Raw genomic sequence first — 11,685 nt, forward strand, 5'->3', positions numbered from 1 at the left:
TCTGGCCAAAGAACCTATCTGTACCTCCTCCAAAAATACAAGCAGAGGCTATCGCAACGGAAGCAGATGACCTTGGACTTTTGATTCCCCAGGGAGCAGCTTGGTTCGCCTCTATATTGGGGCTGGCCCAGGGTACAATGGTATTTGGTATCAGCAGCAGTACTCAGAATAAGGAACAAGAAATGTAACTGAGATATTACAATTCAGAACCAGACAAACAATAAGCTCATCCTTTAATTATGATCTTTGAATGAAAAGGAGCATGCAGAACTTGGTCAAATTGTCTTGGCCTACTTGAAGAGAAATGGGGTGTGTGTGTTTGCATTTCTGTTTCCCTGGGATTTTGCTAGTTGGTAATCCTCTTGTATTTTCAAGGGACTAGATCAACTAACAAAATGTTAGTGGGAATTTCAACATAAGGGGAGGGAGGGGTGACATTGATGGAAGGTGATTAGTAAGAAATACAGACAGACCTTGCTGCAACAAAATTGCAAGCAAGAGAAACAAGTGAGTATATTCCCTTTCATTTCAAAGCCATCACAGGTCAAAATCCTTCTGTCTTCTTCCACCCTGAAGTCCTTAAAACATTTCTACATAATCCAGAAGTTTAAAAAATGTAATAGAGAAAAATACAACTCTCAAACCATTTGCACTGGGAGGAGGGATAGTGGTACCCATACATTTCCCACAGCAAAAGTATAAGTTGCTTGGGGAAGACCTTTTCAGCAGGAAATGAGCAGGAGAAGAAAGGGTTAAAGAGGTGTTCCTTCTCCTCCTCCGCTCCGCCTCCCACGCCATTCTTTCCTTCTAAGAAGCAACCCTAGTAGTTGCATTTGGAAAAGGAAGGCAAGTCTTAAAATGATCCCCTGCGGGGGAAAGTAATATGCAGTTCTGACCACATGTGTATGTATGTTGGTCTCCATTCGCCTCTTCCCCACAAAACATGAGGAATTTTTATGACTGCTTGGCTGATTCAAAAGCCCTTTCTTCTCAAAGCTGAGCCTCTGCCTATGAACTATAATGAGTAAGTAAAATCGAGTCAATAGAATAACTCCTGTTATTGGGGGCACCTAAAAGTAAAACGTGGACACAAAGAGCTGTATGAATATATAAATGTTCTGCGTTGGCTTTTAATTAATAATGGTTCAGTCTCTTTTATCAAAATTATTTATCTACTAAAGTCTGTTTTCTGTAATGAAAAGGGTTAAGCCTTTGCTTCAAATTAAGTTTCTCGTCGGTCTTTTGCTGATAATACTAATTTGGTTGTTGTATAAATCCACACAAATATTGTTAAAATAGACGATTCAGCACTTATCACGTATGGGCAGACGTCGGGTCTTCTCAGAACTTTTCTGTGAATTTGGACCTGGTCCAGAAGGAACAACCTGGCTATTGTGGCTTTCTGGCCAGCAGAAACCATACTTCACCACTTTCACTGTAATTTCAAGGAATGGTTTATGCCAATGTTCCCCAGGGTTGCGCCTATGTGTCCCGTAGCACCCACCAATGTGTTTCCTGAAGCCCATTTGCTTTTTATGCAAAGCAAAGGGCCTCCCATGTTTTCCCTTTGTTTCTTGGGAATAGGAGAGGTGCTTCATCATAGCCCACAGAGACACATAATGTATGAAGGTACGGGCTCTTTTTGTATATTAATTCAGACCATCGGTCCATCAAGGCCAATATTCTCTACACAGACTGATAGCACCTCTTCAGAGTTTCAGGCAAAGGTCTTTCGCATAATTTACCGCAGGATCCTTTGAACTGGAGATGCTGAAGACTGAACCTGGGACCTTCTGCATGCAAAGCAGAGGCTCTTCCACTGAGCCACAGCCCCCCTCCAAAGGGAGCCTCCCCAAAGGAGAGGCTTTTTTAACCTGCCGTTCCACTTGGAAACAGCTACTTTCCTTCTAGGAGGAAGGTTAGCTTGACACGTCCTAATATTTTGTGAAATGTCTCACTATTTTGTGACTGGAATCAGCCCCTCCTGGCAGCCATTTTGTTGTAGCACTCACTCCCCTTTTCTCAGAATTCCAAAAGTACACATGGGGCAATCTGGGGAACTCTGGATATGCTAAGTTTAGGAGGCCTTTCTATTAAACACAGTACTCATGGAAGCTTAGAATGGAATTAGTATTAATGTTATATAAAAAGCTACATGCTGGACATGGACAGCCTACAGTCTTGATGAATTCAAAACTAGTTAGGAGCAAGTAACTGACTCTGACAACATGAGAAGAGAATGGAGAAGGACGACATGGCACGTATATACAGGTCTCATTCGTGGCAGTGTGAAATCACAGCTAGGCATTATGTCTGAACTATACTGTAGCTTTTTAATATGATTCTCAGAACTTAAAAAAAACCCTCCAATGTGGAACTTGTTTTGGAAAATGTCATGTCTGGTATTTGTCATTCTTTAATCTTTTTTTCTGACAAATCCTTCAAGGGACTTTGCTAATGGATAAAGTAGAGATCTGTCTTTGAAAAGCTGGCTTACATATATACCCAAATTAGACCAACACTGAGTACATATTAATTAGCTAGTGCTTATACGCTGGACATATTTTTTCTTTGTTTCTTTGCTACCAGTGACTGATGAAATTTTAATCTTACCCCATGTTCAGCTTACTGTCTGTAGAACTGAAACTTGTTTTCCTTCTAATAGAATCTTCAAATTAAGCCACGGTACAGTACAGAATGTAATTGTCAGAATTCCTACTAATAACCTTCCTTATGGAAATCTGTTAAAATTGAATTGCTTTCCATTCAAACCTGGGCACTGCACTCTTCCGAAGCAAGTTTTGTGTGTGAAAAGGCTCAAGAAAAAAATACGTTGGATATCACATAATAAGGAAACTGACAAATTACTCAGTCAGAAAATGTATTCAGGGGGCTTTCGGAAGTAGCTGAAAGGCTGTGTCTATGAGTGTCAGGTAGCTTCTAAGAGAAACTGAATAGTAAATATGAAGTAAATTATTACAAGCAAGGAACAAAAGGAAAGCCAGTACGGTTCCAGTTGACTATATTTTATTCTAGATATTGCTGTCATTACAGATGGGACATCTTAGTGTCCAAGACAGAAAATCTAAAGGATGCCCCATAAATGGGAAGAAAAGATGATAATAATTTAAGCCACTGACAATTTGCTGCCCTTTTGGGGAACCCTCCTGCCTTGACCCGGATAGCCCAGACTAGCAGATCCTGGAAGCTAAACATGGTGGCTATGGTTAGTGTTAGGACTCGAGACCACCAAGAAATACCAGGGCCACTATGGAGAGGCACAGAATGGCAAACCATCTCTGAACGTCTCTTGCCTCAAAAACACTACAGGGCCGTCATAAGTTAGCTGTGATGTGACAGCAAAAAAAAAAAAGCAACCCCCCCCCCAAATCTGCCCCATAAGGCAAGATGCCTCACATTTCCTAATTGTAGGGCTGTCCGTGATTTGTATGCAACTGAAATGTATGCACCCCCCCCCCACTGTGCAAGAATTATCTGTGGTGCATCAGGAACAACCAGCAGGTTCTTTCAGTCTGAATTATTTTCCATTGTTCAGATGGTTAATGACATAACTCACGAGGTCAACGTCCTTTTCTTTAATGAAAGCTACTTCTGAGTAACAAAATATATACTGAACTACTTCCCCACCTAGAAAGAGTTCAGGAATGAAGCTATCGGCTGAGCTGCACAGAGAAAAATCCTATGAAATAAAAGCACGGGAGGGGGGGGAGATCTTTTTCCAGTCTTTTCTTGGGTTTTCTAGGGGATGCATGAGTGACTCTGAGGCAGCCAGCCAACCATCAAGTGGCTCGTGAGCCACCTGATGGAGACCTCTGTTATAATTCCTCTAATGGAAACTACAGCACCACACACACAAACATTGTTAGTTTAAGGTTGAAAGGCACAAGGACATTTTTAGGTGACACCAGACCACCTTCAAGTCATACGATTTTGATGCAAATGTAATGAAAACACAAATACTAGCTATCAGACGTCGGGAAACCCAAAAGGGCAATAAAATGTATTATGGATGGTACATCTTCAGGATGTTTGGATTTACTCATTTAAATTCACTCTGTAGAAGGGAAGAGCATTATTTATTCCAAATTTCTTCCACTGAGGGGGGGGGGGCTCTTTGTACACGATTGGTTTCTTTTCAAGGACTTCCATGAAGGACCATCTGCGTTCCCTCCTTTCTTTTAAACGACATGAGCCAGGACTCAAGACAAGAGTGAGCACCCTAGCCCCAATTTATCCAATTTTGTTTTGTCTTTATGTGCAGCTCCTTGGGGATCCCATGATATGGCGACTGGAAAAGCTCCTGACGAATGGGGAAAAAAACAAGTGTCACCTCAGCTCTCCCTTGTTAATGCCTGGGGAGGCTAGAACACTGTTTGCCTAATTTAGAAAAAAAACTCATGATGATACACTCCGAGAATGTCTGCTGTAAGGGATCTTTATGATAATCACACAGAGGGTTTCTGCTTCAGGATACAAAGTGCTGTGACTTCTCTGTGACACCTCTCGAGGTGACAAACAAACACGGGGTGGGGGAAATCAACCCTCCTCCACCGTTCTAGGTCAGGAGGATGCTGTGTGCAGGCTTATCTGGCTCCACGAGGGGAGTTAACTCTGGCTTCTGCAGACTGCATTTACATAAATCCCGGTTCACATTTACATTTCTCCCTGTTCTCTTGTATCTGGCAGCAATTCGGGGAGAATCACATGAAGGGCACAAAGTAGTTAGTTTGCATGACTGGAATCAGTCTCTCGTTTGTTATGAAATAAGCTGGCTCAGGGCTGCCAAGAGCCACCATGGGCCCCTGGACAAAGATTTATTTTAATTTATTTATTTATTTTGGGATTTATATCCTGCCCTACCCAAACAGCTCAGGGCAGCTAACAGATTCCACGTACCCCCCCATATGACCATGATCTAAACCATGTGCCCCCCAAATGACCATGATCTAAACCACGTGCCCCCCGTATGACCATGATCTAAACCACGTGCCCCCCATATGACCATGATCTAAACCACGTGCCCCCGTATGACCATGATCTAAACCATGTGCCCCCATTTGACCATGATCTAAACCACGTGCCCCCCGTATGACCATGATCTAAACCATGTGCCCCCATATGACCATGATCTAAACCATGTGCCCCCATATGACCATGATCTAAACCACGTGCCCCCAAATGACCATGATCTAAACCACGTGCCCCCGTATGACCATGATCTAAACCACGTGCCCCCAAATGACCATGATCTAAACCACGTGCCCCCGTATGACCATGATCTAAACCACGTACCCCCCAAATGACCATGATCTAAACCATGTGCCCCCCATATGACCATGATCTAAACCATGTGTCCCCTGTATGACCATGATCTAAACCACATATCATGACGAAACAAATCACTTGGCTTTCTGTTACAATTAATCTATAGCAATAAAAGAATCGACCTGGCTGTCCGTCATCTATTTATTTATTTCCTGCCTTTCTCCCCAATGGGGTACAGGGTTGCCAGCACTGGGGTGGGAAATACCTGGAGATTTTGGGGGTGGACCTTGGGGAAGGCGGGGTTTGGGGAGGGGAGGGGCCTCAGCAAGGTATAATGCCATAAAGTCTACCCTCCAAAGCAGCTATTTTCTCCAGGGAAAATAATTTTGGTCATCTGGAGATCAACTGTCAAAGCGGGAGATGTCCAGGTGCCACCTGGAGCTTGGCTACACTAAATGGGGCCTCAAGGTGGCTTGCAACATTCTTCTCTCCTCCATTTTAAGCTCACAACAACCCTGCGAGGTAGGTTAGGCAGAGAGTATGTGGCCGGCCAAAGGTCACCCAGCAAGCTTCCATGGCAGAGTGGGGATTTGAACCTGGATTCCCCAGATCCTAGTCTTTAGCTGCTTCACCACGCTGGCAGGCATAACTCATCACAGAATAAAGCTAGGACACTCAAAATTGGCCACCAGCTGCAGGATCATTGTGGGAGTTTGAGGGGCCAAAATGGAAAGGCATGGGAAAATCCTGTCTGAGGTGAGACAAACTACAACCATACCATGCTATCTGCAGTGGAAGCTAAGGGTCTCCATTTCTGGTAGGCATAACTCAGAAAAATAATGCTACATGTTTGAAAACTGGCCACCAACCCCAGAATGATGACAGAAGCTGTATGAAGGGAACTCCATGAACCAGGTTATCTTCACAACAGGCAACACTGGCCTGGAGACCAAGCCCTATGAGGAAAGGCCGAGGGACTGCAGAATGTTCAGTCTGGAGAAGAGGAGGTTGAGGGGGGACATGATTGCTCTCTTTAAGGATTTGAAGGGCTGTCACTTAGAGGAGGGCACAGAGCAGTTCCTGTTGGCAGCAGAGGGGAGGGTTTAAATTAAGGGTGGGAAGGTACCGGCTGGATATTATGAATAACTTTTTTACAGTCAGAGTTGTGCCACAGTGGAATCAGCTGCCTAGGGAGGTGGTGAGCTCCCCCTCCCTGGCAGTCTTCAAGCAGTGGTTGGACAAACACTTGTCAGGGATGCTCTAGGCTGATCCTGCATTGAGCAGGAGGTTGGACTATTATGGCCTATATGGCCCCTTCCAACTCTGTGATTCTATGATTCTGTGTAATAAGAGAGGTTTAAGCAACCAGTTATGTGTCTCTAATACTTAAATCCCCAGTCTGCCATGGACGGCTATAAGTTGATACACTCTCAGCCAGACCTATCTCACAGGGTTGTTGTGAGGATAAATGGAGCACAGGAGAACAATGCGGCTTTGGGTCCCCTTTGGAGAAAGACTGGGTATGGAATTTGTTATAAATCTAATTTTAATGACATTACAAAGGGCTTTTAGATCTTTCAATACAATAATAATGATAACAACCCAGTGCCTGATCTGGGAATTCTAACTTCTGTACCACATGTATAACTACTAAAAGAGATTAATGTTCCATTACCATGCATGTAAAGAGTGGAGTGGGGGAAGCATCCTTTTAAAACCTTATTATATTAATTCCCCTCCTTCTATTCATAATATTAACAAAGGTTTGCTACTATGCTACTATTAAGTATATTCTGTTGTCAAGCAGGATAAGGATGAAAAAGACTTGAGACCTGGGGGGGGGGGAATGGAAAAATTCGGTGGAGGGAGAGAAAAATGAAAAAAAAAAGTGGTGAAAAGAGAGAGAGAAGTTAAGGAAAAGAATGGGAAAGGTCATTATATCTTGCTGCAATACCCTAACTAATGATTTGCACGATCTGGCTGAGCTGGGTGCAAGAAAGGGAAGAGAGGAAGGCTAGACTACTGGAGAAAATGACCTGGAGGCTGGCAATTACTGAAGCAGTCATCAATCGTGCAGTCTTGTCTTGCTCCAGTGCTGGCTTGGTTGATGATCATGTCAACACGATTTGTTAGGCAATGTTTGGTTCAGTCTTGGAGAAGACAAGTCTAGATGATATTGAGTATCTCTTGCTATGCTTAAACTTCCCTGTGCCTCTAGTGGCTGCAGCCAGAACTGCATTAAAAAAATGGAAAGACATTCGGCTGGCTTCAAGGGCCCTCCAGGTGACTTCCTCCCCCCCCCCCCCCCCTCCACGTCGCGCACTCAGTCCCTCTCTGTTCACAGCCCTGAGCTGGCTAAAATATTCTAATTTCTGTAACAGCCATTTAAAACATCTTTCCACCTCTCCACATGCTCTGGGTTGGTGTACAAACTTTACCTCAGTTTCTGGAGTAGGAGATGGGGTGATAGAGCTAAGTGACCCTTTTCTTGATCCTGGAAGATCTCCTGGTATTGACACAGGACGTTCCCACTGGGTTGTTCCTGTTGGTATGTGCCAGTAATAAATCCCAGCTATATCGTTGATTTTTTTCCAGCCAGGTGGTAAGTCGGGGTCTGTTTGAAATGACTGGTCACTCCATATATCTGCTGAGAACAAAAAACCAACAGAAGACATTGTTGTTAACGTGTGAAATGATTTCACAAATACCCAAATTCAAACTACATGGCTCCCCAACATTATGCTTATGGGCGGCATGGCACCCACCAGTATTTCTCTTGGTGCCCTCTGAACTTTTCAGAAAGGGGGTGGGGCCATTGTAAGGCAAAGCTTGTTACTGACTTCCCTCATTCATATGATAGGGTTTTCCTCTGAAGGATCAAGAGGAGCTGGTAAGCACCTGGGCTTTCCTTCTTCCCAGAAGGTGTGAGGAGAGAGGTATTCCATTTGGCTCCACCTCCTACGGCAGCCATATTGTGGTGGTGCTCACCACCCCCTCTCAAAATCCCCCAGGTTACCACAGGACCCAAAAGGTTGGGGATCCCTGATGTGGATACACAGTGGTATTGTCATAACTGAAACATGGTTAAAGGAACAAAGTATTTGTAAATTTACCTATAAAAAGAAGACCACATTCATACGCACAAGAGGAATTATGGTGTGAGTTATTCAGCAATGTTAGAAAACATTCAAACAACTCCACTTAAATACGACTTTATCTAGAAATGCCCTTTGGGCACGTTGTTGGGCAAGATGTCAGACTAAGTGATCCCACAACAGCAGAGGTGGTAGCTTTCTCTCTACAGACTGTCAACTCTGCTCCTCATAAGGGATCTATAGCTATTGAAATTTTGCTTCCTTGTAATTACTGAAAGCACAGGGAGATATTTTATAGACCACCAATTTCACTGAGAGAGGGAATTAAAAACACACTTAGCTCTCCCACTAAAATTAGTGTACTTCTACCACTTAATTAGGAACTTCAGTGGCTCAAGTGGTTAAGACGCTGAACTGCAGGCTGTGGAAGGTCGGTAGTTCAGCAGTTCGAGACCCGGGTGCCGCATGACGGAGTGAGCTCCCGTCTCTAGTTCCAGCTCCTGCCAACCTAGCAGTTCGAAAGCAAGAAATCGCAAGTAGATGAATAGGTACCACTTCGGTGGGAAGGTAACAGCGTTCTGTGCGCCTTGGTGTTTAGTCATGCCGGCCACATGACCACGGAAACGTCTTTGGACAGCGCTGGCTCTTCGGCTTGGAAACGGAGATGAGCACTGCAACCCTAGAGTCAGATTCGACTGGCTTTCGAGCAAGGGAACCTTTATCTTTACCTTACCACTTAACTATGGCTGGATCATGCCCAGGGTTTTGAAGCGGAACTGTCTTGGAAGAGTTTGTGTCGCATAGGCAACTTTTAAATGAACTTTATGCAAGCATAAAGCCCAGGGCTTTTTCCCTGGGGGAACGTGCTAGAACGGAGTTCCAGAACAACTTTGACAAAATTCTTCTAGAAATGTTTAAAAGTTCATGAGTTTTCAGTATACTGATTCCATTTCCCTCTTGAGGGTTCCAGCACCTCTTAAAAAAAAAGAAAGAAAAAGCCCTGATAAAGCCAAAACATAGAGTTAGACTTCATGGGTGGGGAGGTTTTCACTGTTGAGAAGGGCATACCTGGAACTGGAAAAATAAAGATTTCTATATAGTTGTTGAACACTTTATTTTGAACTGGAAAAAAAAGGGAATGATTTTGCCAGGTCAAGGAAGAGTGAATTTGGTAAACCATGCAGACTCACAATAATTGAATAACCCCAGAGGTCATTTCGGGGGGGGGAACGCGGGGGAACGCAGTTCCCCCTGGTGAGGTGCAGGGGGCGGGGCACATGACGAAGCCCCGCCCCCTGCTTCCGGCCGCCCCGCTTCCAGCCCTCATTCAGCCAGGAGGAGGCAGGAGAAGAGGGAGGGTAAGTTGCTTCCTCCCCACCTTTCCCCACCCCTGCCTGCCTGGGGCCAGGGAGGGCCTTGGCGGGGCTTCCTCGCACTCCCGCTGGCCTTGCAGGTCCACCGCCGGGCCCCTGATCTCAGGGGGTGTGGCATATGCTAATGAGTTATGCTAATGAGTTCCCCTAGCTCTTTTTCTACGAAATGACCCCTGAATAACCCAATACAATTGCGTGCTTTAGAAATCTATTGTTCAGGAGAAAAAAACGCAAGCTGAAACATTAACTTTGGTTGTCTTGCTCCTGCAGAAAATTCTTGAGTTACCAAGGTACTACAAACCCATGTACAAAGCACAGACGTCAGTGAAAAGAGAACCTTTTGCAATGACTCCACTTCGATATCACTTATCATCTGGATTGAGTTATTCTCCTAAAGAAAAGGATGACATGCAAAAGGTTCTATATCTGTCAGCCGCCTGGAAGGCCTGCAAAGCCATATTATTCCAGTAGAACTTTTCTTGAAGCCTTTTAAAGCATAGTCCCTTTGATTATTGGAGGCAATGATATGGCCAGTTTGTTTTAATGTTCGCTGCTAACAGTTTGAATATGTTTTTTTTTTAATTTTAGGCCATTTAGAACTATATGTGGTGGAGAAGGGGGTAAGAGATGTGTTGAGTTATTCAGAATTTTATTTGCACCTATTATTCCTCTTCTCTGAGCTGGAAGAATCACTCAGATTGTATTGTGTACACTGTGCTATTTCCACCAGTAACCTGAAAGACACAGTTTACACACAATTTTCAAATAACCTAGGGAAAATTATAGATCTTAAACTTAACTGAAACTCTGCAAAAAAAATCTTTAAAGGGTTAAAGTTCAGACATGACATCAAAACGTGATTTGTTGTTACATAAATGATCTCAAACTCAGGTATTTCCACTTGTCCCCCCCCCCCCAAGGTTCCATGGGCTACCCCTGTCTTTCTAGCTTGCAGCATCAAAGTTTGTTGTTACATCTGAACCATAAATCTATGGTTTGTACATGTCCAAACTAGAATGGGAAGCCAAGATCAAAACCATGGCTTCTGATTTTGATCTAATGAAGAGGAACATTGGTATAGCAAACGTCTCCCCCTCCATTTTCTCTAGTATCAGAGATATAATTCCTTTGTAAGGGAGGCTAATTGCTGTAGCTAGAATTGAATAATGATACCACACAAAGGCAAAACCTAAAATACTTAGCGATTTCTTCCAAGCCAGCCAACCAAAGATTAAAGGAAAATTACATGTAATTATTCATAACTACAGCACAGTATGTTATACAAGTTTAAAAATCAAATACAAATGCCTTTGAAGTTTAAAAGACTCCAACAATGTTTTGACTTGAAAACAAAAAGCAAAACAGATTTCTACAAATCTTGGGCTGCAGAAATAAATAAAAGGAAACAAAAAATTACATGGATCTGACTGAGAGCAAGCTTGGTAATATGGTTGCAAAAAACTCTGCTAAGGACAACAGGACATTTCAAGTGAATGAGCCTCAATGCATCAAATACAAATGTATTATATGGAATTTAGAATTGATGATTAATTACCCAAGTACAGAATTTTAAAAACACAATTTTGTATTATAATTTTTTTGGTATTAAAAATAATACCCCATTCTGCTCTAGTTGCTTTGAAACAAATTAAAATGCATGACTATTAACATGCCCTACGGGAAAAAATTATGAGAACCACATCAAGAAATAAATTTATTTTTGCATTTTTAGGTAGGCATAGATGATGCAACTTGCATATCAGAAAGGAAGGATTCATAATCCTATATGAAATAAATTGGGATAATGGATACCTGTTCTGAATTATAATAAACACAAGGGGGGACCCGCGATACTCGCGGGGGGGGCAGTCTCTCTCTTTCCCCCGTTCTCTCTCTTCCCCCCCAGTCTCTCTCTCTCCCCCCCTCTCTCT

The 11,685-nt window shown here is 43.2% G+C and overlaps 1 protein-coding gene across 9 annotated transcripts in view; it reads right to left on the reverse strand.

The window, feature by feature from the left end:
* APBB2 (amyloid beta (A4) precursor protein-binding, family B, member 2) overlaps positions 1-11,685 on the reverse strand; it is a 164,381-nt gene that overhangs the window by 104,384 nt on the left and 48,312 nt on the right. For 5 of the 9 annotated variants that reach the window (XM_015411899.1, XM_015411896.1, XM_015411893.1 and 2 more), the window contains one exon: positions 7,725-7,933. In XM_015411899.1, coding sequence (XP_015267385.1) covers positions 7,725-7,933 — 209 coding nt within the window. The remainder of the gene's footprint in view (positions 1-7,724; positions 7,934-11,685) is intronic. The other 4 variants (XM_015411894.1, XM_015411902.1, XM_015411901.1 and 1 more) reach the window with 1 other exon arrangement.

Source organism: Gekko japonicus, unplaced genomic scaffold, assembly GCF_001447785.1.
Source record: "Gekko japonicus isolate JY-2015 unplaced genomic scaffold, Gekko_japonicus_V1.1 scaffold455, whole genome shotgun sequence".
NCBI lineage: Eukaryota > Metazoa > Chordata > Lepidosauria > Squamata > Gekkonidae > Gekko > Gekko japonicus.